This window comes from Mandrillus leucophaeus, unplaced genomic scaffold (assembly GCF_000951045.1).
Source record: "Mandrillus leucophaeus isolate KB7577 unplaced genomic scaffold, Mleu.le_1.0 Scaffold669, whole genome shotgun sequence".
Taxonomy (NCBI): domain Eukaryota; kingdom Metazoa; phylum Chordata; class Mammalia; order Primates; family Cercopithecidae; genus Mandrillus; species Mandrillus leucophaeus.
In genome coordinates, this window is record NW_012107241.1 from 1,492,773 (window position 1) to 1,519,544 (window position 26,772).

A 26,772-nucleotide genomic window follows, 5' to 3' on the forward strand; every position below is an offset into this window, starting at 1 on the left:
AGCGCGTGAGGGCTAGTGTCTATGAAGTGGGGGAAGAGTGGGGTCCTGTGGAATATGAGCAGGGCAGGAAGCCCCAGCCTGAACCTGTGCTGTGTTTGGGCCAAATATTGTCGCCCCCCCGCGCCCGCCCACGAAAAAAACTCCTGCGCTCCCAGAAGGTGCGAGTACTGAGATTAGTGTCATGCGGGGCCGCTGAGTGTGACTTCCAGCCCTCCAGCATCTCGTGTCCCACTCGTGTCGGAGCCCACGGCTTTTCAGGACAGGAAGCGCTGCGGGGTAGTGCGGGCAGGCAGGCACGTCACACCGGACAGCGACCAGATTGCTGCTTTCGGTTCCCCGGCGGGCGGTGAGGTAGAGAGCGCAGGGCGGAAAGGGGAGCCCCAGCACTTCAGAGCTGTCGGGCCGTGGCCAGGAAGCAAAGCACCGGAGCGCTGTGGTGCCAGCGGCCGGACTAGGGATGACCGGCAGGTTTGCGCTGGACCCAACCCCGAGGGCGGTCAGGCGCAAGGGGGCGGGCGCTGCCGTACTCCGGCCGCGGGGTCAGGGCGGGCCGGCCGGCGGGGCATTTAAACCCCGCTGACAGCCAGTCCCGCCCGGGACACGCGCCCAGCTCCGTAGCCGCCTCCGTCGACTCAGCCTTGGGTACCGGTCGGGCAAAATGCGGTCCTCTCTGGCTCCGGGAGTCTGGTTCTTCCGCGCCTTCTCCAGGGACAGCTGGTGAGCGGGGCAGGGGAGGGAGGCGCACCAGGACCTCCCGGGCTCGGGGCTTGCGGGGGGCCGCGAGGGGCCTCGGAGATCACCCCCAGATCGGCCCTGGCGTCGCTTGGCCAGGGCCAGGGGTGCTGGCGGGACTTGGTCGCGGGCTCCTCCAGCGGCGCCCACCTCGGAGGTTGATAACCCTCCCTGCCTAACTCCGCCCGCCCTCCCCCAGACCCCGCGACGCTGACTCTGTGACACTGGTGAAGAACAGGCTGCCGGGGAGGGTCTCCAGCGTTTCCCGTTTCCATCCTCCCCTCCTAACACACACCCAGGGCGCTTTCAGAGCGCCTTTCTGTAGTTGAGCAGCTGGGGAACCTGGGCTCGCAGGCTGGGGAACCGAGACCAGGGGATGGTAGAGGAAAGGGGTGGCCCCTGGGGTTTGTGAGTGTCCCTCTTGGTCTCCTTTAGCCTTCGAACGCCAAGGCCAGAACTCAGTGGTCCTGGGAGCTCGTCTCGAGGCCTTTCAGCGCCTGGAAAGGGCACAGCTCTCAGAGCAGAGCAGGGCAGCCCCTCAGCAATGGGCGAGGGGCTTCACAGTGATTCTCTTCCTGACCGCAGGGACCACATGTTGGGCTGCAAGGTGGGGTGGAGGGGTTTCAGCCACTCTTTCTTAGAGGCAGTCAGCCACTGGAGCAGTCCGTTTGGTCTGCACAGTTTTTAAAATATTGTGTTAGTTACCATTATTTACAAATAAAATTTAACAAAAATAGCTAGATTCCAGACTTCTCTTGAAAAACAGACGATGTGGACCGGGCATGGTGGCTCATCTTTGTAATCCCACCACTTTGGGAGGCCAAGATGGGAGAATTGAAGGAGGCCAGGAGTTTGAGACCAGCCTGGCCAACATCGCCAGACCACCACCACCCCGCCACCCCGGTTCCCCCGTCACACCCCTCCCTGTCTCTATAAGTAAAAAAAGGAAAGAAAAGAAAAATGGATGATGTGGCAATACCGGGCCTAAATTTCCAAATTAAATGAACAGGATTGAGGAGTCCCCTTTAGATACGGCAGATGCTATTAAAATGGCCAATTTGTCCTGGTTTTGAAACAGTCTTTTGTCGGCAACCCTCTCAATCCTGGGCGAAACGAGACAATTGGCTACCCTACACATTTTTTAATTGTTGAGAGCTCTCATCAATTCTAGCCTTCTTCACTAATTTAGATTATCTACCTAGTGTTTTTTGTGTTGGAGACTGTTAAAAGTTATTTTTCAGAAAAAGGTTAAAATTCTGACTCTCACAAAGACATAAAAATGAACCCATGTTAAAGATTTCGGTTCAAAAGAGAATTTAGAGAGGGGGATTGGGGAATTATTGTTTAATGGGTATGGAGTTTCAGTTTGGGAACATGATCAAGTTCAGGAAATGGATGATGGTAATGGTTGAGAGACAATGTGAACATACTTAATGCCACCTAAATGTAGACTGAAAATGGTTAGAATGGCAAAATTTACATTATGTATATTTTACAATTTCAAAAAGAGAATCTAAAGAATATATTCATATATAGGTTAGGAATATTGAGACCAAACTGGTCTTCTACAGGTTGTGAGGGAAGACTACTGAAATAATCTTCACAGGTATATTTTGTGTGACTTCTCAGTTACCTACCACTTCAAAGAGTTTTATAATAGCTCAAGGTCAATTAAAAGCTGGAATCTGATAACCTGGAGGACTATCCGCTAGACAAGGCATAGTTTTCCACGGACATACATTGTTTTTCTACAGTCTCTCCTGTTTTGATTTTTTAAAAATTTCCTAGAAAGAGTATTCTTGATCACAAAATAAAGCTGGTCTCATTGAATTTGACTTGATTATGTACATAGGTACTACAAGTGTGTTTTACCCTATAGCCCTTGTTAAGTTAATAAACTTGACTGAAAGTTTTCATAAGGAATCCTAGATTCGATTTTTTAAAGCCTTTAATTATTTATTGTCCTGACGTTAGAAGCCGAGTCGAGAAACTGTCTCCACCAGGTTTTACCTACTGTACTGATATATTTGGGCAAATTCCTCTTCTCAGGGTCCCCAAAATATCCTAAAGTTTCTGGGCTAGTCAGGGAGTGACCTTCCTTTTGGCTTGTAAACCTGGAAACCCAGTAAGCCCGTTTTCTTGGGAGGGTTTTCTTAGTATTGGCTCCATAGAGTGAACCTCAGTTTTTAAAGGAGGCTGGTTGTATCTGATTAAATAGACATCCTGATCAAATACAACATCCAGGCAAGGTCTTGGTTGAACAACCAATTTTTCTAATTATGTACTGGTTTAAAAAAAAAAAACAAAACTTACTCAACCCGTGCAAATAACCATATTGCCATGAAAAGCAAGAAGATTCCATGAGAGTTTCTGAATTCTGAGGAGTCAGGTAGGGAGAAAAATATATTTATAAGTGTTTCATTTCAGTTTATGAAAGCAGAATCTACTAAGTTGTTATGGGTTAATATAGCCTAAGAAGAAAGAGAAAGGTCTTCCTTATATGTCCAGAAGATAGAACACTATAACAACATCAACAATATTCTGAACCTAGAAGACAGTCATCCATCACCAGTTCATGCGGTCCAGTGTGATTAATTCTGTTCCGCTGAATCTTGGGTTAGCAATCTCAAAAACTTATCTGCTCCTTGACTAAAGAGTTCTGGAACTCCTGACTCAGTCCACTAGTACGTTCTTAATGTTGTCTAAGTGGTGCCATCAGAAGCCTATGCCCGAGAGCAATTACTCAGTACAGTGCTTTTCTGAGACAGTTCTCGGTTGTTAAAAACAAAAACTCTGGCCTGCCAGGCCCAGTGGCATGCTTACAGTCCCAGCTACTCCTGAGGCTGAGGTGGGAGGGTCCCTTGAGCCCAATAGTGTGGGACTGTAGTGCATCATGATCATGCCTGTGAATAGCCAGTGCACTCCAGTCTGGGCAACACAACGAGATCCCATCTCTTAAAAAACAAAAAACAAAAACTCCCCCTCTATTCTATAACTGAATACAGAGCCCTTAAGAAGCATCAGAATAAAATAAAAACTATCTGTAGGTGACAGAGACTTAAAAAGTGTTGATTAACTTATTACTGATAATTTTCAAGAATGAATGATCTGATAAGAATTCATGACAAGAATAATGCAACTGACAAGGAAATTTGGTTGCTTCTGTGGTGTGCAAAACAAAAAGATGCTAATCCAAACAACAAAAAAATCTAGACAATGTCTAAAAATATAAGGCTAATTTCAAAAAACACAATGAACATGATATTAATTTATAAAAATGAACATGACTTTTACAGAGAAAAAAATCTTATAATAGATAAAATTTCTGAGATATAATTTACATAAAATGCCAAGAATATCGACTGAAGATACTCAGTGAGCTTGAGGTAAGTCCTAAACATCTGTATTTTAATAAAACTGCATAGGAAAGGCTGATGTACAACTCCAGTTGAAAACCAGTGGCCTGGAAGATGCTAGATTTAAATTAAAGAAGGAAAGTTGCAGCCCAGTAACTTATTTTATTATTTTATTTTATTTTATTTTTTCGAGACAGAGTCTTGCCCTGTCACCCAGATTGTAGTACAGTGGCACAATCATAGCTCGCTGCAGCCTCAAACTCCTGGGCTCAAGGGATCCTCTTGCCTCAGCCTCCTAAGTAGCTGGGACTACAGGCATGCACCACCACACCCAGCTAAGTTTTTTATTTTTGTAGAGACAGGGTCTGGCTATGTCGCCCAGGCTGGTCTCAAACTCCTGGCCTAAAGCCATCCTCCTACCTTATCTTCCCACCTCATCCTCCCAAAGTGCCAGGATTGCAGGCGTGAGCCACTGTGCCCAGCCTCCAGTAACATTTTAAATAATAATTGAAATCGTGACTAGTAACACATATATACTGTTGTCATCAGGGAAGGCACCATCAGGGTGCTGATAAATAGAAACATGTCATGTACAGAGAGGGCATTGAGAAATCTGCACAACTCTCATATAGCATATAATTTCTCAAATATTTAGATAAATAATAATATTTTACCAATATAGATTTAACCTAGAGAAGGCTGAGCATCTCTTCTGACTTGACAATTATTTCTAAGCAATTGATCGATATTAACATATTAAATAAATCTAATTATTTCTAGCACCTCTCTTTTTAAAAGACGAAAGAACAAATCTTTGTGGTTTTCCAGGAGCCCTCCCTCTTTTTAAATTAAATATTCAAACTCATCAAGATTTTGCCAACTTTGGCAAAATTTTAACGCATTTAATTTCTTATTTTCAGACTTATTGTTTGCATGTACTATAATCTAAGACAAATCAAATTTTCTTTCTACAGACCTACAAATTTATCCATTCAGATTTGAGCTTCACTGTTCTCTTTCTTATTCTGAAACAACCAGTCATTTTTCTTATGTGTAATATTTTTCCTTTTAATAAACAAAAACAGGTTTCAATACGATGTATACAAAATCATACTTCTCTGCCACTATTGCACCTAGTAGAGTCTCATTCAAGTATATTGGTTATATCTTTTAACCAAAGTAACTAACATTTCAGAGAGAATGGGGAGTGGGGAGGGTGGATCATCATAAACCATCTAGAACACACTAGCATTCTAGAAGGGCTCAGTAATACGCATAACATGACTTTCTCTTGGTTATATCTTTTAACCAAAGTAACTAACATTTCAGAGAGAATGGGGAGTGGGGAGAGTGGATCATCATAAACCATCTAGAACACACTAGCATTCTAGAAGGGCTCAGTAATACGCATAACATGACTTTTTCTAGCCTCCAGCACTCTTCACTTTCACACTTCTCAAGGTGTGAATTCAGCTGCTGTGTTCCCCAACATCTCTGGGATTTAAGACAGACCTGGGTTGAAATCCTTTCACCACTGTGAGCCTTGACTTTGCTGAGCCCCAGTTTCCTCATCAGTAAAAGTCAGATGGGTTCTTGAGGATAAATGCGATAATATAAGGAAATATTCTTGACGTCTTGTGGCTGATTGAGGGTACTCAGTAGGTATCCTTTTACTTCCTTCCAGATAAGTTTAGGTTTGGATTCCTATCAAACACTAAATGTCACGTAGTTCTTCTGTAGGTCCATTATTATGCTGAGCTCTGAGGCCTGCAAAGACAGTCAAGACAGGGTCCTACCTTCTTGGAACTAAGAATCAAGCCGGACAGAGGGTGTGTACACATAGTCAGCAATTTTGGAAGGCCCTGCTCTGCTTATTGAGTGCCAAAGGATGACATTTCCCATGTGCCATGTCATTCAGAGGACCAGCAAGGGGAGTGCAGAAGTCGGTTGGGGAGATTTTGAAGAAAACCAACTTGTTGAGCATTTAACACATAAAAGGTTAGATATTATGTGTATACATTGCCTGGCATACAGGAAGCATGGAATACATGGCGGCTTTTACTATCATCATTAGTGATGATGATGTTGTTATTACAGATACATATTAACCCAATTCACCTTTCCTGTGCTAAACAAAATACAGTCCAGGGTGGAGACAAATAAAAATAAAGACTTATAGTCTGAAAATGAGAAATCAAGTCTCTGTCACATTTAACTGCTTTCACATGTCCCCCATTTAAGAAGTGAAGAAGATAGAACAGGAAGCTGAAAGTGGATTGGCCCTGGGCCTTGGACTCCTCCTCTGTAAAATGAGGGTAATAATAATACCTGTATCACACGAGTGTTTTTAGGTTGAAATGAGGTACTATGTGTAAGGTACTTAGGTCAGTGCCAGGCTGATGTGAAGCACTGAGTAAACACTAATGATTGACTATATTCTATTTGCTTTTCCTACTACTTTGTGCCAGGCATTGTTTATTTGTAATTCTTGTGGAACTGCAAGGTGAATGTTAGCTTCCCTGTGGAACATATGAGTATAATGAGGCACAGAGCAGTTATGTAAGCCTGTCCAGTGCCACACAGCTGATAAATGACTGAGCTGGAGTTGGAATCAAGATTAGTCTGACTCGTAAGCCCATGGTCCTTCCACTGCCTTCCTAATGATAGCGTTGGGTGGGGAAAAGATTACATGGCCATTTGGCCTTGGACAAATCACTTAACATCTCCAATAAGGCTCAATTTCCTTATCTATGAAATGGAAATAATGATGTACCTATATCACAGGGTTTTGGTGAAGTTAAATGAGAAACTGCTTACAGCACTTAGCCCAGTGTCTAGCATACTTGGTATTGGCTAGGTGCTTATATATTTCTGTGAAGGGAGAGATTCATCTCCATTAGGAGAAGGAAGTCTTTGACTTGGATCTGGAGGTGTTCTGAGCAGAGGTCACAGAGCCGGCAAAGGCATGCAAGTGGAGACATGGCCCGTCCCCTGTCTATGAAGTAGTAACATGTAGCTCCAGCTGGCAGGAACAAAGGGCGCCCCTGGACAGGAGGCTGGGAGTCATATGGCGCCAGGTGTGTGGAGACAGCTGCAGACATCCAAGCAAGAGTCAGAGGCGGTGGAGTTTCTGCCCAGGAAGATGTTGCTGTCCTCCTCCTGTTAGGCCTTCCTTGTCAGGATGATGATGAGTGGCTTGTCCATGGCGTTTCAGAGCCACAGAGCACCGGAGGTTCCCCAGCCCGGAGCCTGGCTGGTTCCTGCCTTTTGTGCCAGTGTCTGTGCGGGTGTGTCTGGGAGTGCCTGGCAGCATGGGAAATGACTGCAGCTGGTCCTTATGGGGCTGGGCCCATTTCCTGGGGCCCTCTGAGGGGACAGCCCAGAACGTGCATAAGAAAAGCCTGTGGGAGGAAATACCAGGGTGACCACAGCTGGATGAGCAGGAATGGGCAGGAGGGCGAATTGGGCAGGCAGGAAGAGCAGGAGCTGTGAGCTCCCCACACCTCGATCTTCCCCTGTGAGCTGGAAAAGGCCACAGCTGAGCTAGGATGGATGGTTCTGCCCTATGGAGTTAGCTAAGGGCTTTCACTGCCGGTTCCTGGTGCCCACCCTGAGGAGGACGCAGGAGAAAGACATTCAAACGCATACCGAGAGATAACCTGTGTGCCAGACACTTCCACATCCAGGATATCTCATTTAATCTTTATAACACTCTCGTTCAGCAGGAGTGTATGATCTTATTTAAAGGAAGATCAAACTGAGGCTTAGAGACGTACAACAACTTGCCCAACGTCACGTGAAGTGGCAGAACCAGAAATAAGGACTCAGCCAATTTTGCTTGAAGTCTGAGGTCCGTTTCCTTGTTCTGTGGGCTAGCTCTCTCATATCTTACTTTCCTGCTGACTGCAAAGAGGTGCATGGTAAGGGCAGCAGAAAGGGCTGCTTAAAATGAGCTTTGATGGGAAGAGGCTGCTTGGAATAGGAAATGAGGGCTCCTGGGGAGAACCTGGAGGCTCAGCCCGTGATCCCTACTCCAGCCCCCCAGAAGGGGCATGTGAGCCTTTGGAGGTCCCATCCCCCACCCCTCGTGACAGCAGCTTCTCCCCCAGCTGCTTTTTGGGCTTCCTCTTCCACCCTGCTGTTTCCTCTTTCCCTCCCTACAGTGGACTGGTGTGCACCTCACTGGCCTGGGGTGGGGCTATCTGACTCAGGCCCTGTGGGCTGGTCTAGAAGGTAGCAGCAAGGTTTCGAAATAGTCTGTATGGTTGGCCAAGGCCTTGTTTTTTCCAGTCAAGTTTCTGTATCAACTGAGAGCTGGGGTCGGAGTTGATAGTCCCAAAGTAACAGCAGAATTGAGGACAGACACCAGGCGTAGAGTCCCTGAAGCCCAGGACGTCCTATCTGAGTCACTAACAGACACAGACACTAAGTTGGTGTGTGTGGGGGTGGGGCGGGGGGTGGGGGGGCAGTGTCACTACTCTCCTGTTGGCTTTTGGCTCAGGTCTTGTCCCCTGGACCCTTCCTGCTCAGGAGAAGGAAGGCCATCCTCCTACACCTCTAAGCAGGACTGCAGCTCTGCCATCATCAACATGCTTTCATCAGTGCTATTTACACAACCTTTCTTCAGAAGAGACACCAAGTTAAAACCTGTTGGCTGCCTCTTCTGAGCTCCACCAGCACTCCCACCCTCCCCGTTATTCCGGCTGCTGATCGGAGCCCCTGCTGCAGCGTGAAGCCTGTCTTCATTCTGCCTGACCATTCAGGGTCCCCTACTCAGCTTTCTTCCCAAAGCAAAACCATCCGTCCTATATTTTCCTCTTTCCTAAAACAGATTGTCATCTGAGCCACCAATCTCTTCTCAAACGTCCTGAGTTCCTCGTGGCTCCTGGCCAATGGCTTCTTTCTCTGGGAAGGCTCTCGGGGCAAGCTCTGAGTCAACTTGATCTCTCTGAGCATGCGCCCACGTCTCAGCTGGAGGAAGGACAGCAAACAGAGGGTTCCCTGAGGGGCTGGCTGCTGCCCTGGGAGAGCTTTGCGCCTCCCAGAGGGAGCCTTGTCCTGTCTTGCATGCTAAAGGCCTGGCTCAGGGCTCTGCCCCTGTGGTATCTGTTCCTGGCTGGCTTTTTCCTAGCAGGATATCTCCCAGTGCTGGTGGAGGGCTTGGCGGGGGGAGGTGGGCACTCTCGCCATTGACCCCAGCCAGGTTCTTACTGTACCCAGCCCTCTATCCTTTTCAGATCTGCTTAGTCTCAGAACAGTCACATCCGAGAAGAGGCCACTGAGTCCATTTTCTCAGGACAAGTGCCAAAGTCACCTGTAGCCACAGCCAGCCCAGCCTGGGACGGGGGAGTGGCTAGGGAGCCACTGGGGAACAGGGGCTGTTTCTGACATCCCGGGAGCAGCGTCCCTCTGCTGGGCTGTTTCTTGGTTTTTGCTGTTGCAGTGGTGGTGGCAGTTGGTCTTTTGGGGGTTTTGTTTGTTTGTTTCTAATCTGTTGCTGCTTTGGGAGATGCCATTTCTTGATTTTTACCCCAGAAGCATTCCTAGTGCAAAGTCTCAACGAGGTCGATAAAGTTATTATCGGGCTTCTTCGAAAGAGTAGATTGGACTGTCAGCTAATAGTTAAGAGATAGCTAGTCGACCTCTCTATCTAACTTGGTTATTCAGTAACCAGTATCCGGTGGGGGGAGGTGGGTTCTGAGAAGTGCCACCTCTTGCTAACAAAGTCTTTGAGGGCCATCAGACAGCCACCCCATTTGGAGCAGCCAGGGATCTTCCCCTCCATCCTTTGATCATTGGCCTACTTGCCCAGCCCGGCCCAGCCCCTGGGCTGCCATCCTCCCTGTCACAGCCACCCTGGGGCCAGCTAGACAAGGCCTGGCTGTTCATATTCTGTGCCCTGCTTCTTTTCTGGGACCTCTTGACTCATGAGGGAAGGACTGGTGACAGGAGAAGTGAAACCTGCGGGTTCTAAATGCAGGAGCGCGTCAGCTGCCTTCCTGAAGCTAGTGTGAGCTTGGCAGTCTTGGCCTCCGTCTAGCCTAGCCCTTAGCCTGACCGAAGTTCCCAGTCTCCTGTGGACCATGGCACCTTGATCTTTCTCTTAGGAAGAGAAAGGGGAATGGATAGAGCACCAGACTCGGAGGAGGCCCTGACAATGGGGAATGGATAGAGCACCAGACTCGGAGGAGGCCCAGCTCCAACTATGCCATGCCCAGCGAGTGGTGTGACTTTGAGCTCGTCCCTCCATCCCTCTGGAGGCCAGGAAGGAAGTCCCAGAAGTGGCCAGTGCCAGGCCTAGTGTCACACAACACAGCTGAGGACCCCCTGCACCCCCAAGACTCATGACTCTCCTGCTACCTTGGGTGTGTCAGGTTTTCTACCGGCAGGATCATGGGGGACTCCAGGTGGTGGATTTCAGGGAGTTGGGGTCAGAGCTGACAGGGATATCAGGCCACCACCTGGAGGAGGGCAGGGCTGGAATCTTGGAACCTACCAGGTCAGGATGCAAGTGGGGACCCCTGCTGACATTCCTGTCTGCCCAGGGGAGCAGGTGGGAGGGCCCCGGGGCTGGAGTCTCCCCTATGTCCCACTGTAGGCTCCCCAAGAAGCCCTAGAGCCCACCACAGGCAAGGCCAGAACTCTAGGAGCCAGAGAATCCTTATGTTCATCTAGACCCAGCTATGCACAGTGGGAGGTGGGGTGGAGGGTCCCAGGCTGGCAGCCACATCTCTGCCTTCCAGGTAAATCCAGGGCCTAGAACCTCCACTTCCCAGGAGAGTTTGGTTCAGCCCCTGACCCCACTTGGCTCCCCTAACAGAGCAATGTGGGCCGCCTCCACCCCTCCAGCCCTTCTTCCTCGTCTGAAAATTGGCAGCACACTAGCTGTCATCTAAGCGCTTGCTGGGCATCAGGAGCAGTTTCAGACTGGTTAGGTGCATCTCACTAACCCATCAGTAGTTCTGAGAAAGGTGACAGACTCTGCTTTTCCGATGAGTAAAAAGATGTAAGGAATGAAACCAGCTTTTGCCTGATTCCCAAGTCCTTACTCTTTTCTCTTATAGACATCCACCACCTGGGGTCCCCTGTGATGCTGCCATGTGCCTGGGAGTGGCTGGCAGGATGAAAAAGGCCCAGGGAACTGGCCTTGAGCCTTAGTGAGGAAGCCTGTCTGCGCTTCCCACCAAAACCTACAGGGCGCAGCCCTGGGTCTTCACCTGGCTTAGGCTGGCTGGGGTTCAGAGCTGCTGACCTGGGAACTCCCGCTCTCTTCAGTGGCTTCCCATCACCTCCACAGATAGCCTAAATGCCACAGCTTGGCATCTGAGGCCCTGCGCCATGCCACCTGAGGCCCCTGCCCTTCCCAGCCACCTCTGCTCCTCTGCTTGACTTAGTTTCACCCTTCAGATATCCCCATCGAGACAGAGTTCCCCAAACAGGTAGTGTCATTTCACACCTCCATGCCTTCGTGCACGCTGCTTCTTGTCCCTGGCAGTCCTCCCTGCCCCAGCTGTGCTTCGCTTGGCCTCGTCCTGCTTGTTTTTGAAGCCTCAGCTCCAGGAATCCTTTCCCGACACTGCTCCCTCCTTCTGGCTCGGAGTCTCTCCTCTGTGCTATCTAGGGCTCTCTCTTATAGTGTCATCACACCAGGTCTAACTGTTTCCCGGCTGACCTGTGTGCCCAGGCAGGTGGAGATCCCGCTCATAGATTCTCTTGCTAGTGCTGGATTGTAGCATGGTGCCTGGTGCAGGATGGGCACAGGGATGCATGGGAGAGCAGCCTCGCTTCGGCCAAAGAGAATCAAGATGTTAGAAATGGGCACAGCTCCTCCTACTGAGGTTGGCAGGGACAGGACTCCAGACAAAAGGGCCATGGGGCAAATAAGGAAGAACACCTGGGGCCACAAGCAGCGGAGTCGGGGAGGGCAGGCTGGAGCTGACACAGTGCAGCGGGGGGAGTGGGGTGGGAGGGGAAGGGGTGCTAGCAGCAGGCTGTGCCTCCGGGCCCCCATTGGCTCTGACCAGCCCTGGGAGGGCTCAGCATGAGTGTGGAGGTGCAGTCTGGCTTCCTAGTCAACACCAGGCTACGTAGCCAGCAAGGGCTTCACTGCCGAGCCTGTGATGAAAGAACAGTCGTAGCTGGGGCCCCGAGGCCCCCAGGGATCTTTCAGACACTGAGAGGATCTGATTTGTCACCATGGTCAGTGGTCAAACATCTTGGCAAAGGCCCTGGCACGTCCATGTGGTCGTGAAGGCTGGTCCCACTGACTGGGGGGCCTCAGCGGCAGTATAACCAGGGACCTGGGGACTGGGGGAGAGTCATGCTGTGTTCTCTTGTGGGACAGACAGGGTTGATGCTAGCAGCCATGTGTAACTGATGAGGAAACCAGAGGCCAAAAAAAAGGCTTAGGGATTCCCGGGAGGCTACACAGGCAATTAGTGAGAGGTGCCATGCAAAGCTTCCTGCCTCCCCCTGAACCAGGTGCATCCCAGGCAGGGCTTGGTGGGTGCTATCTGTAGGGCTGCAGGGTTCTTCCATCCATTGCTCTTTACAGAAGGCCAGCTGGACAGCCTCTTCAAAGTCTCTCAGAGGATTGCCCTCAGATTCTAGAAGTCCCTGAACTAAGAGTCATGAGCCGTATGGCAATAGGTGGAACCTGGAAAACATTGTTGCCACAAGCTTGCCCATGTCAGTCACTGTGACAGGCACTTGGAGTAGCCCCAGCTTCCCTAGACAACCTGAGTCCCTAGAGGACCTCTCTGACCCACATGTGCACCTTTGGGAACCGGTGGTCAGAGAGGCTGGGGCGTGGAGCCGCCTGCATTCCAGACTACACTGTTGCACCTTCATGCCGGATGGGATGGAAAGGCACTGACAGCATTTTAGCAGAGCTGTGGAGGGGCAGGAGCAACTTCAGTCTCTCAAGAAGACAGACTGTGGGGACTCAGGTAGGAAGCTCAATCCAGGGGCAAAGCGAGAAGGAGCCTTGTAGCCCAAGCCCATTCATGCTTCGCGGAAATGCCCCTTTATTTCCCAAGTGGTAGTGGGTGTTGCTTCGTGCCACATTTGGGGGAAGTGGGTTTGAAGGAGGATTCTTAGGCAGAGGGAGCATCCAGTGTCCCCCCCTTGGGCTCTCACAGCCAGGACAGAAAGAGCTTCAGGAGCCCTCCCACCCTTTTTCCTGACCCTTCTCCATGAAGTCTTCAGTGAGCCCTGGGTCTCGCCTAACTCCTGGCCCCTTCTCCTGGACTGGGGCTCCACTCTGAGGCCTATTTTCCATGCATGTCCTGGCTCCTGGCTGCGGCAAGGAAGCAGACAGTGACTCAGCAGGGCTCTGGGGTCCTTCCCCAGGCCTCAGGCTCGGGGAGCAGCGAGGGCGCAGTGGAAATGCTGAGTGCCACCCAACTGGACTGTTCTTTCCATCCTGGGCCAGGGCATGGGATGAGACGTGAGGAGTGGGAGACAGCACATGTGTGTGAGTCACAGATGGAAAGAATGGGCTGTATCCAGTGGGATGGACAGACTGAGACTAAGAAGAAGGCTTGGGTCTGTCACCGGCTGTCCCACTGCCACCTCTTTTCCAACTACCACCTGGCTGAAGGAGGTGCTGTGTCTGCCCTGGTGGAAGCTTCAGAGGAGTGTCGACCTCATTTTAAAAGCAGACACTTCTCCTGACTGACTCAGTCTCCTTCCAACCGCCAATCATTTCAGACATGTGAAAACCACTCGAACTCCCTGCCCCCACCTCTGCTGCACACACGCACACACACAGGCGTCCTGACCTCAGGGAGGCCGACGAAAAGCAGAGGTGCTGCCAGCTGGTCAGAGCAGGCAGAGGTGCTTCCCATGGGCTGGGGCTGAGCCAGCTCCAACAGAGGCCTCAGGAGTTGGGACCAGGGAGACAGGTCCCCTGGGCACCCTGGCCTCTGGGCATTTTTTCCCAGCCTCCCCTTGGCCTCTGCACCAAGAAGGAAAGAGCTGGTAGTGCCCAGGCCCTGGGACTGCCAGAGGGGACACGGGTTGGGGATGCCGGCCCAGAACTTCCAGCCGGGGCTGACTTCCCACTAACACAGATGCCGTCCCTTCCTGCAGGTTTCGAGGCTCCATCCTGTTGCTGACCTTCCTCATTTACACCTGCTATCACATGTCCAGGAAGCCCATCAGTGTCGTCAAAGTGAGGCTGGCTGGCAGCAAGGAGGAGTGCAGAAGCATACTATCATAACCGTCCTTACCCCTTCCCATGGCCACCGAGGCTCCTTTTGAGTTTATTCCCCAAGACAGTTGTGTGGGTGGCTGTAGATGGAATAAGCGTGCAGGGCCCCTGGGCTGTGTGGATGCTGCTCATGGCTCTGATGTGGCCGCTTTCCCCTGCAGCCAGTTCCTGCAGGAGGAGGTGCCAGTAGGGGGACATGGAATCTGGTTAGGAGGCAGTGTCTCTGGTATGGTTGGGGCAGGTGGTTGCTTGCTCCCCTCTGGGTCAACCCCTGACCTGTGTGCCCCATTGCCTCTCCAGAGCCGTCTGCACCAGAACTGCTCGGAGCAGATCAAACCCATCAATGATACTCACAGTCTCAATGACACTATGTGGTGCAGCTGGGCCCCATTTGGTAAGCACAGGGCAAGGTGCTCTTCCCATTCCCCATTCCCTCTTCCTCGAGAAGGGGCTGTCCAGGGAGGGCTTCCTGCAGGGGCATCCATGCAGTCAGCTTTCTGTTCCTCCCATCTGCTTTCAGACAAGGACAACTACAAGGAGTTACTGGCGGGCGTGGACAACGCCTTCCTCGTCGCCTATGCCATTGGCATGTTCATCAGGTAAGGACAGAGGCTGAGCCTGTGACCAAGAGGAGGATTTAGAGCTGCTGCCTCCCCTTAAGGAACCTGGGGGCAGCTGGGTTGAAGCGAACTCCCACCAGGGAGTGATGGCTCCCCAATGTGGGAGTGAGATCAGGGATGCTGCACATACAACCCACCCACAGCCATCCTCCGTGCCTTACCACGGTCGCAGGCCTGCTCCTTCGCCTGGTAGACTCCCACTGGTAGCAGCTTTTTTGCCTGGAAAGGTTTTCCTGGATGTTGCCTTTGAGTCTGTTCACTCAGATAGCACAGTTGGTGGGTATGGACTGGGACCCTTTAAGGATGGCCCTGCGTGCACATATAGCTGGGAGAATCCCCGTCCTCTGCTGCATCCAAACCAGCGCGGGAAGCATGCTGTTCCTTGCCAGGAAGCCACGATCGATAAGGCTGCAAACTGCCTCTAGAGAGCTCACAGGCTAGTGGGGGCAATGGATGCATCGGCAGCTGGTGCTAAAACTGTGGCCGGCTCCATGACAGACGTGGCCATCGGGTGTTCTGGGAGCTCTGAGGTCGTTACTCAGTCCAAGCTGAGCTAGAGCAGAGCGGTCAGGGAAGGCTTGTTGGAGGAGATGGTGCCTAACCTGATGCAAGGGACTTGGGCACGGCGGTGCAGATGGAGACCTGGGCAGAAGGAATAGCAGGAGCAAGTAGGGCAAATGTGAAGAAGCAGCATGACCTACGGGAGGAACTGCGGGCAGGTGTATGGAGGGAGTGACAATGTAGGGAAGGTAGCAGCAGGGCTGAGGGCTGAGGTCATTTGCACATGAGGTCCATGGGCAGAGATGCATGGAAGGGTTTTCGCCAGGGCGTCCCATCCAGATGGGCATTTCTGAGAGTGATGCTGAGGTGGATGAGACTGGTCACACAGAGGGACCAATTTGACAACAGCCCAAGCTGTTGAGCTTGTGTTACTATAGTGGTGATAGAGGTGGAAAGAGGCGATGTACTGGAGCACTAGCTAAGAGGTAGCCGGGTGAGTCTTGGAGACTGAATGTGAGGGGTGGGGAGGAGGGGCGGGAGTCTGAGGGAGCTCTGAGCCTGGCTTGAGTGGCCAAGGGGTGGCATTCACTCAGATAAGGATAGCAGGATGATGAAGGCGTCAGGGTGGTTGGCAGGAGGAGGAAGAGGAATCCAGCTTAAGAGCACTGGGTTTCAAATGCCCCAGGGGCATCTGAATAAAGGAGGCACCTGGCTGCGACTGACTGTGAAGCTCTGGGAGACAGATCAGGCCTGAAGATATGCATGTGGAGCTATTTAGCCTATGGGTGGTTGTTACAACCATAAAAGTGATGCAAAAGGCTGCTCCGAGAGGAAGATCCACGACAGGGAGCGGCTGGCCAAGCGAGGAAGATGGGCAGGCTAAAGTCATGGAGCATGGCCAGGTGTCACAGAAGCAGTGGGGGACAGAGGTTGGCCCCGTCACATGGCCACACAGAGGTCACTGGTGGGACCTTGGCCAGAGCCACTTCCTAGTGTGGCGGGGGCAGAAGTGTGGTAGGGAGTTGAGGTGGACTCAGAGGAGCTTAACCGCAGATCCAACTTTCTCTTCCCCAGTGGGGTCTTCGGGGAGCGGCTTCCGCTCCGTTACTACCTCTCGGCTGGAATGCTGCTCAGTGGCCTTTTCACCTCACTCTTTGGCCTGGGATATTTCTGGAACATCCACGAGCTCTGGTACTTTGTGGTCATCCAGGTATGAGTCACCGTCTTGCACTTGGGCCTGTGTTCCCGTCTCGGGAAGGACCTGGGAGACCGCCGCTCACAGCGGATGGGAGCCTGTGTTCCTGGCTCCCCGTCTGGTGCTGTCTATTACACTGCACTGGGTTCCACCTCCTGGTCCTACTGCCCCCGCATTTATTCACTCAGCGAGTTGGCCTTGAGCACAATGCCATGGTCACTTCTGATGCCCGAGAGGCTTGGTCTCTGCTTGAACAATCTTGAGCGAGAGAAGCCAGCTCATGACACTGGGGAGGTGTGGCATGTGTGTAAGGGAAGGGCAGGGTTTGTAGTGTGGGGTATGGAGGGCTCCTTGGCCAAAGAATTGAACCTCCTCAGCCCAGAGTGGTCAGAGCAGGGAGCCAGTTGCTCAGCCCAGGTCTGCTCCCACCCTTCCTCCCCTCTCCCTGCAGGTCTGTAATGGACTCGTCCAGACCACAGGCTGGCCTTCTGTGGTGACCTGCGTTGGCAACTGGTTCGGGAAGGGGAAGTGAGTGTGACAAGGGAGGAGGAGTGGGAAGGATTGGGAGGGCTGGGGGTCCCGAGCTGGTCACTGTGGCCTCTGATGTGATTTCAGAGGGAAGGGTCAGAAAGCGGCCTCTGAGTTGCTGTTCACATGCTTAGCAGTGGCTAAAAGCAGGACTGATTTTCTCATTGATGAGGCTTTAACCCATAGAGCAGGCAACCTTAGTTATGCTTTTTTCTAATAATAGATGAATTTCTATTTTCAACAAAGACAAAAACCTATAAAACTTTTCCCCCACTTAATTGGCTTGTGTGCAAAACAAAGTTGCTTCGGAGAAGGGATTTTCGACGTCGGCACTACTGACTTTCTGGGCTGTTGGACGCTTGTTTGGGGACCGTCCTACCACTGCAGGCTGTTTAGTAGTAGCCTTCCTGGCATCTGCTCACTGGATGCCGTAGCACACCCCGAGTTGTGACCATCAAAAATCTCTAGCTGTTACCAGATGTCCCTGGTTGAGGACAGTGCTTTAGAGTGAGATGGTGGGACAGAAAAGAACGAGGGCCGGGCCCCCATGGCCTTGGTGTGGCTCGAGCTCCCATCGGCACTCACTCAGGGAGCTGGGCAGGGGGAGCGAGACCGCAGGCTCCGCAGCCACCTGCTTGACACCACCCAAGGTCTCCCACTCCTTGCTGACTTGCGGCTTTGGGGCTCAGTCTTTGGTGCCTTGGGGAAGCTGCAGTCAGCCCAGCTTTAGAGCTTGGTTGGGGCTGTTGCTATGAACAATGTGCTTTGCTTTTTACTTTTTCTACCCTCTTCCTTTCTCTCCCTCCCTTCCAGGCGGGGGTTCATCATGGGCATCTGGAATTCCCACACATCTGTGGGCAACATCTTGGGCTCCCTGATCGCCGGCATCTGGGTGAATGGGCAGTGGGGCCTGTCGTTCATCGTGCCTGGCATCATTACCGCCATCATGGGCATCATCACCTTCCTCTTCCTCATCGAACGTGAGTGGGCCCCTCACTCCCCACAGACCCCACAAGTGAGCCTAGAATGTCTCGATTTCTGGGAGAAGGCAGCTGGATCTACCAGAAAGATTGCTGGTCACAGAATGGGAGGACCAGCCTTGAGACTTTGGACAATCTCTCAGAGCCTTTATTTTCTCATTTGTAAAATAATAATAGTAATAATAATGTCTATTTTGTAGGATTTCTGCAGGCTTAACTGAGACACCATAGTTAAAATGCCTGGCCCATAGGAGGTGCTTGGCAAGCATTGGTTGAATCTGAGAGGTGTGAGCAAGGAAGGTGGAGTTGAAGGGACATTCTTACAGTGACCAGGCTCTCCACTTGCTGCAGGTGGCCTTGTGCACTAGCCAGGCCAGGTATGAGAGCCACTCTGTAGCTAAGAGTACTAAATTCCAAGAGGCAGTAGTGACACAGCTGGTTGTTAGGAAAGCCAGGCCTAGAAATCTGTCTCCTGAGCCCCAGGCCCTGCTCCCTTCTGCTGGGACACACACTGGCCACCTTAGGAGTTGGAGGTGGGGCCGGTTCCTGGGATGTCTTAGACCCAGTGCAAGGTGAGGGCCTGGCAATCACCTTGGGATTGGGGGGGTTGGGAAGCTTCTTAGAAGGCGATTTTTTTTTCCAGACCCAGAAGATGTGGACTGCTCCCCTCCTCAGCACCATGTGAGTGTGAGCCCTCCCAGCCCCGTCCCTGCCCTCCAACTCCATCCAGAGCGCTGGACGCAGAGAGGCCTGGGGAGCTAGAGCAGAGAGTTCTGGCCCTCACTGACCTCACAGACCTAGTGCTAGGCACATGGGTTGGCCCTACAGCCTGATGGGTCTGGCAGGTCAGTCCAGCCCGAGATGAACATGTACCTCCCCATCCTGGGGGCCAGTGTCTCTTGCCTGGGCTGCACCTTCAGCTGGTGGGAGGCAGCACACAGACGCACCCACATCAGGGCTCATCTCCTCTGCTCAGGGTGAGCCAGCTGAGAACCAGGACAACCCTGAGGACCCTGGGAACAGTCCCTGCTCTATCAGAGACAGCGGCCTTGAGACTGTGGCCAAAACCTCCAAGGGGCCGTGTGAAGAGCCTGCTGCCATCAACTTCTTTGGGGCGCTCCGGATCCCAGTAAGAAGTTTGTGGAATGGAGGAGAGAGAGGGGCTCTCCATATTTTTCTGTTGGTGATGAGGAGATGGGGTGCTTGGGTGATCTCTTTTTCTAGAACTTCTTTGTAGGGGAGATGTAAGCTGCGTAGCCTGCCTGGGGAGGGCAGTGTGGGAGACTTGTCTCGAAACGACCTTGCACAGTGGTCATGTTGCTTTTATTGGGACTGGATGTGTTGGAGGCTGCCTTGTGTGGCAGGTGATGGAAAGTACTGGGGTGGTGCTGAGCACCCCTCGGGGCCACCACTGAACCCAGGACCTCTGGACCCCTTCCCATGTGCCCCCTGTTGCACTCCCCAGGGCGTGGTCGAGTTCTCTCTGTGTCTGCTGTTTGCCAAGCTGGTCAGTTACACCTTCCTCTACTGGCTGCCCCTCTACATCTTCAATGTGGGTAAGTCCAAGAGAAGGGGAATGAAGGGGTCTCTGAGGAGGCCAAGGCCACCTCTGGTGGGAGAGGAAGCCCGTCGTGGTGATACCTGTGATTCCAGTATATAGGCAGAATTCTTGCTGAACCTCTCCTAGAGTGAAAGGAGCTTGATTTAGTTCTTTATTTAAACGAAAGCTAAACCCAGCACGCTACCCCCTAGACCCTGACTCCAGCCACCTTCCCTCCGTTGGAACTGAGCTGGGGATTAGGAACTCAGAGCTCTGTTCTGCAATTCTTGCCATCTTCTTCTCTAGCCCTTAGTGTAGGAGAAGCCCCCTCCAGGCTGCTTGGCTCATAGGTGGGAGGGTTGGGAGGTGCTAGGAAAGGCCTGCCTGCCAGATCTGTCCCCAGTCCAAGGAAGAGGGCCTGATGAGCGACCCCACTCCTTGTAGCCTGGTGGTGACCATGGTGGTCTCCCAGTGGGGCCTCAGGGGATTGATGCCCCTATGCCTGGGTCTGCTGGGCTGCACTGGTGTTCCGTCCTGTCTCACGGACCTACGCCCTGCTGCCCCTGCCCAGGGATGTACAGATGAGAAGAGATCACTTGGAAAAGGATGTTTCATGTCCACCTGGCCTGGGTCTCGGCTTTTCCATAGGTCGGGCTACCAAAGAGCAGCCCACCCCGCCCTGCCCAGCCCCCAGGAGCCTCCAAGCTCCACCAGGGCTGAGGACCCCAGTACTGCTCCCCTCCCTCCCAGCCCTGGGGAGGAACAACAGCGCCTTGCCACACATTGTGCTTGCTCTGAACAGGATACTGTAGGAATTACTCATGGCCAAGTCTCAAGCCGTAGCTTGCCCTGCAGCTGTCGGGGCCTCTCTCTGTGACAGTGTGGAGCGCTAGGGCAGCTTCTTGGACACCGTGACTCTTTGTTTTGTGGCCTTGGTGCTGACTTCAGAGTATGAGGCAATCTCGAGGGTGGGGCTACAATCTCGGCTTCTGGACATTCCTTTTTTAAAACATGGAGCCAAGGCCTGTTACCTGAGGCCCCTGTGTCCCTGCAAGTCTCCTTCCTGGCCGTGTATGAGCACAGCCTCAGGTAAACGGGAAGAGCGCCTAGTGCTGCTAGGGCCCCAGTGAAGCAGAGAAAGGGCTGGGCTGAGCTCAGGTTGCGTTCCAGGGGAAAGGTGCCCACGGGACAGCAGGCTTGGGGGCCAGATCCCAGGGCTTGCCAGGGAGGGCTTGTTCTGGGAGGTGAAGGTCATCCTGCAGGGGAAGAGGGCAGTACAGGACGGGACCAGGAGGGCATCTGTCCAAACTGCTGCACTCTCACCCTGTGGCCCTGGCCAGCCTGCTCCACACGTCCCTAGCTCTTCCTCAGAAAAGGGGGCAGTGGCCTGGATCATGCTCTGCAGGGCTTCTAGCTGTGACGCTCAAGGATGTTTGTCCTGAATCCCAGGTCTGACCACATACCTGTGTTTTCCACAGCTCACTTTAGTGCCAAGGAGGCTGGGGACCTGTCTACACTCTTTGATGTCGGTGGCATCATAGGTGAGGCCCTGCCCTGCTCTGCCAGCAGTCTCCCTTCCCCTCTTTTCTTGTGGGGTGCAGGAAGAAGGGACAGGTCCAATGGGCTATGACCCGGGTAGGTGGCACCAGAGGAAAAATGGTTCCTGGGTTTATTCTCAGTTCTGCTCCTGCCTGGCTGGGTGGGCCTAAGATAGATGCCCTTTTGTTTGGTCTCCAGTAGTGTTGGGCACTAGAGGAAGGGGAGGGCTGCAGACAAAGCAGCTCTGCTGGTTCTTCCTGGCAGGCCCAGGCCAGCACTGGGCACAGCTGGGGTGCCAGGTGAGGGGATGGGTGGTCCTGTCTGGGAGGCAGTGTGTGAGTGGGTGTGTGTTCCAGGCGGCATCATGGCAGGGCTCATCTCTGACTACACCAATGGCAGGGCCACCACTTGCTGCGTCATGCTCATCTTGGCTGCCCCCATGGTGCGTATAACCTCGAGGGTAAAGTGCGAACGCATGTGAGCAGGAGCCTGTGTGGGCCTCTGGCCTGTGTGCACGTCCACGTGTTACACACATGGATGTCTCTGTGTACACGTGCACGTGCATCCCTGTGCGCACACGGGGGAGGAGAGGCGAGGGTCAGCAGAGGCACCTTGGAAAAAGAGCCAGACTGCAGACTTTAGAGGGAGATTCATGACTGTTTGGCCTTGGTAGAGAAGGAGACCACCTCCTAAACGTCTTGATCAAGGAAAGAAGAGATTGAGGTTGAATCTGAGAGAAGACTGTTGGGAGAAAGGGAGATGATAGAGTACTACGTTTTAGGCCGTCCATCCTGGGACATTTAAAGACCAGAGAAATCTGGGTATGCGAGGGAAAAGGAATAGGATGCCTTCTGGGGTTTCAGGGCAGGAGACGGTTGTTCCAGACCTCAGGGCTCCAGGCCGGCAAAGGGATTCTGGGTGACTCTGCCTCTCCCCTCTCCTCTCTCAGATGTTCCTGTACAACTACATTGGCCAGGACGGGATTACCAGCTCCATAGGTGAGGAGGAGGTTGCAAGTCCTGCCAGGCCATGGGAAAGGCACTGCCTTGGGGGCCCCATGAGGCCAGCCCACGTGGGGGCACTGGCAGGTGGAGGGGCTGGGAGGGCTGAAGGCCAGAGGGTGCTCCTGCCCTGGGGCTGGGGCTGTGAGTGGTACCTCCTCTCTGACTGGGCTGTCTCTGTGCCGTCCCAGTGATGCTGATCATCTGCGGGGGCCTGGTCAACGGCCCATACGCGCTCATCACCACTGCTGTCTCTGCTGACCTGGTAAGTGGGGCCACCTCCCGAGGGCCAGGAACCACTCTGGGGGCTTGGTCAGGGCCACCATCTCCAGGTCCATTTCCCACTGTCTCCCATCCCGCAGAGGAGAAACCATCAAAGTCCTTCAGAATGTACCATGGGCCCCTCTCCTCTCAAGGCCAAACCCCAGTCACCACCTTCCCTGAGTCAGCCCCTCTCCTGTCCTGGTTCCGCTCCTGCAGCCGCTCGGCTGGGCTTTCCCACTCCACTGTCTCTCTCCAGGGCACTCACAAGAGCCTGAAGGGCAACGCCAAAGCCCTGTCCACAGTCACGGCCATCATCGACGGCACCGGCTCCATAGGTCTGTGACTCTAGCTCTGTTGTGGGGCGGCCCCTGGGCATAGTGCCCTCCGGTGGGCAGGGGAGGTGCAGGTCCCCCTGCTCACGAGGCTATGCTCTATTCAGGCGCAGCTCTGGGGCCTCTGCTGGCTGGTCTCATCTCCCCCACGGGCTGGAACAACGTCTTCTACATGCTTATCTCTGCCGACGTCCTAGCCTGCTTGGTAAGAGTCTTGGGGTACACAGATAGGTATTGAGGGATGCTCCGTCCTGCGAGGCTGCAACCCTGGAGGTCCAAAGCATTGGCCATTGGGGGTTCTGGGGTAATGAGAGCAGCTGCCCTTTGCTCGGAAGCACTCTCCCTTCCCGAGTGACCCCTTGCCAAATGGGAGTGTGTCTCTCCCCCTTCTCCGCTGCCGGTCCACGGGTCACCTGGCGCTGGGCACTCAGTGCTCAATGCTAACGGTGCCCTCCCTTCCCTCTGCGCCTTGTGCTCCACAGCTCCTCTGTCGGTTAGTGTACAAAGAGATCTTGGCCTGGAAGGTGTCCCTGAGCAGAGGCAGTGGGTGAGTCCTCCGGGGAGCTGAAGTTGCCCCCCTCTGCCAAACCCACCTCTCATGGGAATCAGCCCAGGGCTCGGTTTCTCCAAACGCAGGCTGAGGCTCCTCCAGCCCAGACCTGAGGAGCACTGAGCCAGTCCCTGGGTGGCCCCGCCCTGCTAACCTGTCCCCTGTTGTCCCCGTGTGTCTCCATAGCTCTAGTGTGGTCCTAACCCACCAGCGATAGTATTTCCCTCAAGTCCCATGACTTTTGTGAGTATTTACTTCGAGTCTGTGACTCAAGCGCCATTTGAATGGGGGCTGCATGCAAATCCTCTGTCCTGCAGTATGACTTTTTCCAACTTTCTCGTTTTTCTCGGGGCCACTTGTAAAGACTCAGCCTCAGCAGAGCATAGTGCGTGGGAGGCGTTTGCCAAGGGGTCTGAGATGCCACAGAGGTTGGCGGCCTCCTCCCTGAGGGACAGTGTTAGAACTTTGGACGTGCCCTCCGGGGACAGAGGAGGCAGAAATAGGGAAACCAGTTTCCCTCTGAGCTGAGACTGAGTTGCAAGTGCCTCCTGAAGTTCAGAAACCAAGGTCATCTGGCCCCTCTGCCTGGGGTATGCAGAAAAACAGCAACTACCAATCAAAGTCTCTGAAACAAACGTGAATCAAGCACGGGTGCTGGCCTGGTGTGCTCTCTGCCTCCTGTCTGGTGGTGGTGGATGTGGTGGTGGCACCAGTAGGTTAGTGGCTGAGGCTGCACAGTGCTGGTGGTCGGATGGTGGGCGGCCCTCTCCCGCTGGGCGTCCTGAGCAGGAGCCTGGTGCTAACAAGGAGGCCGCTAACGAGCTGGCCGGAGCCGTGGACCTGGCCTGGATGGCAAACGTGAGGAGGAACCCCCTGGGTCATGGTAACCAGCACGCATCCGGGGACGCACTTCCACTTAAGGAAGACACCACGCAGGGGAGAGAAAGTGAGAGCAGGAAGACACACGACACAGGGAGCACACAGAGCACCTGTCCTGCCCTGCCTGTCCTGGAAGGGCAAAGTTCCTGTGCCCGTGCTCCTTGGAGCCAGGCCTGAGGGTGGGAGGAGAAGAAGAGCAGCGAAAAGGGAGAAGGAGTATTTAGTGAGCAACTGCTCGGTGCCTGGAGTTGTGTCTGGCTTTCGATGTGTGAGCTTGCCTCGCAGCAGCCTCTCATTGGAGGTGAGAGGCAGAGACTCAGAGCTCGGGCACAGCCTAACACTGAACCTGGGCCTGGGGGTTGTTTGCTTTTCTCTGGACTGCCACCGCTGTCCCAGGCTGGTCCTTCTCCACAGGGAGCCTGTGTGTGAGGTGTGCAGTGATTTGTCAGAGCAGACAGAGCACTGGACTTGGAATCCAAAAACCCCTGGACAGTCCCGCTTTCTCCACTCACTCCATGAGACCTTGGTCATAGCATCCAGATTCTCTGAACTACCACATCTTTGTGTATGAACGGCGATGCTTATCCCTGAATACCCGGCAGAATTGACCTGAGGCTGAGATAAGATGGGATATGTGATGTTGCTTTGTAAAGCTGTCAAATGTGGCATGAACATTGTAAGGTTTTAATTTCTTTCTTTTTTTTTTTTTTTTTTTTTTTTGAGGCAGAGTTTCACTCTTGTTGCCCAGGCTGGAGTGCAGTGGTACAATCTCAGTTCACTGCAACCTCTGCCTCCCAGGTTCAAGTCATTCTCCTTCCTCAGTCTCCCGAGTAGCTGGGACCACAAGGCAAGCGCCACCATGCCCGGCTAATGTTGTATTTTTAGTAGACAGGGTTTCTCCATGTTGGTCAGGCTGGTCTTGAACTCCCGACCTCAGGTGATCCGCCCACCTCGGCCTCCCAAAGTGCTGAGATTACAGGCGTGAGCCACTGCGCCAGGCCAGGTTTTAAGTATTAATGTAGCTTAATATTTCCTGCCTGAGAGGTCTAATTACAGAGAACTGAGATGAAAGCAATGACGACGGGACCCTGGGACCCTGTCTTTCCTCTCCCCAGTCAGCAGGAGCTTATGAAGTCGTCTCACTTTCTCTTCCGCCCCTCTTTCCTCTTCATGCAGGTATAAAGAAATATGAGGCCCCAGTTGGAAGAGCAGCATGGAAGGCCCCAATTGGGTCCCCAGTGTGCTCCCCATGGGCAAGACAATGAAAACTTCCACAAGTAAGGGAGGCAACCCCTCTTAACTGAACATCAGCCAGCCCAGTCCAGACCCAGGGCTGCCTAAGGACACAGAGATTCTCCATGGGAAGGGGACTGCCAAGCACGAGGAAGTAGAAGATTCAGGGGCCTGAGCTCTGGAAGCTACAAGCAAAGGGCATGGGACTGGGGCTGAGTTGTGTCTCCATTTTGATAAGGGAAGGATATGCTCAGACTCTTGCTTGTTCAGATTCCAAGACAGAAGGCTTCACAAGGCCAAGGCCTGGAAAATGTGCATCTCTCCTTCCCATGTTAAATTTTAATCTCTGTAATCTGCCTGTATCTGTAGGTGGGCATCTCACTCCGTCAAAGGAGCCCAGCCTCTCTTTGTCCCTCTATCCATGAAACAGTCTTCTCTGTGCATTTCCCCAAGCTGGGCCCTCTTCTACCCTCCATTTAGGCCTGTTGATAGCTCCCTTACCTGCCCATCACTGCTGTTTCTCCAGGGCCAACACTCGGGCGAGGCAGGGGAGCTGCCTTCAGTACATAATTTGAGGGGGCACTCCCTCTTGGGCACAGGCCGGCCCTGAGTGCCTCCCTTGCCTCACTCTGATCCTGGCCCCGTAATGTCCTCAGTGGAAGGTGACTGGGGGCCAGTGCTGTGGGGAGAGTAGAAAGAGGAGTTGGCATGACTAAAAATACCAGTATGTGTATTAAGTATTTTGAGAATGAAATGCCAAGGAGTGCCTACTGTATGCCAGCTCTGCTCTAGGAATGGAGTAGACAATGGACACAAGAAGGACTTACGCCCTGAGCACAAGTGCCAGCGGTGACAAGACTGGCAAGATGTGAGGGCATGCATGGTTCATTCAGGCAGTTGCTGCAGGTGTGGTCGCCTGGCGCCATCTGCCGCTCCCTTTGCCACTTTTCTGTATCCTCCTTCCACCCCAAGTCCTGGATCACTCAGTCTTCTGGCTAGCTCTTGGCACCTCCATCTGACCCTAAAGTTGCCCATTGGCACCAATAGATTCCCTTTGACCTGCTGCACCCATGCTCATCCTTGTTGGGGCTTAGCTCAGTAGTGAGCGGGGCTCGCGTGGGCTGCTGAAGTGGGGTCCCAGGACCACCAGGGGGGCAGGTTAAAGCTGCTGACAGTGGGCATTCCTGAGGGGATGCTCAGGACACTGATGATGTGTGGGCAGACTGGGAGCTTAGGGCGCCATACGAGATACAAGCCTTGCATTTCCTGGGATGTGGTGGCTGGTGCATTAGCCAGATACACACCCTTC

The 26,772-nt window shown here is 52.9% G+C and overlaps 1 protein-coding gene across 2 annotated transcripts; it reads left to right on the plus strand.

The window, feature by feature from the left end:
* The first annotated feature begins 354 nt into the window (after positions 1-354).
* SLC37A2 (solute carrier family 37 (glucose-6-phosphate transporter), member 2) lies at positions 355-26,526 on the plus strand. Of its 2 annotated transcripts, XM_012001688.1 has the most exons (19): positions 355-717; positions 14,181-14,262; positions 14,602-14,695; positions 14,822-14,900; positions 16,497-16,632; positions 17,069-17,145; positions 17,959-18,125; positions 18,769-18,806; positions 19,102-19,254; positions 19,591-19,681; positions 21,144-21,206; positions 21,561-21,646; positions 22,154-22,202; positions 22,397-22,470; positions 22,726-22,804; positions 22,909-23,006; positions 23,284-23,348; positions 23,538-23,594; positions 25,407-26,526. In XM_012001688.1, the coding sequence occupies exons 1-18, from the start codon at positions 659-661 to the stop codon at positions 23,566-23,568; spliced, it is 1,521 nt and encodes a 506-aa protein (XP_011857078.1). In that variant the 5' UTR covers positions 355-658; the 3' UTR covers positions 23,569-23,594; positions 25,407-26,526. The 2 variants fall into 2 exon arrangements, with proteins under 2 accessions (XP_011857078.1, XP_011857079.1); XM_012001689.1 differs by lacking the exon at positions 23,538-23,594.
* The last annotated feature ends 246 nt before the right edge of the window (positions 26,527-26,772 follow it).

Excerpts from the sequence above, each read along its gene's own strand:
- SLC37A2 (XM_012001688.1), top strand. The coding sequence starts at position 659 with ATGCGGTCCTCTCTGGCTCCGGGAGTCTGGTTCTTCCGCGCCTTCTCC. Across the intron at positions 19,255-19,590 it reads TTGGGGCGCTCCGGATCCCA|GGCGTGGTCGAGTTCTCTCT; the intron begins GTAAGAAGTTTG and ends TGCACTCCCCAG. Across the intron at positions 22,471-22,725 it reads CTGCTGTCTCTGCTGACCTG|GGCACTCACAAGAGCCTGAA; the intron begins GTAAGTGGGGCC and ends GTCTCTCTCCAG.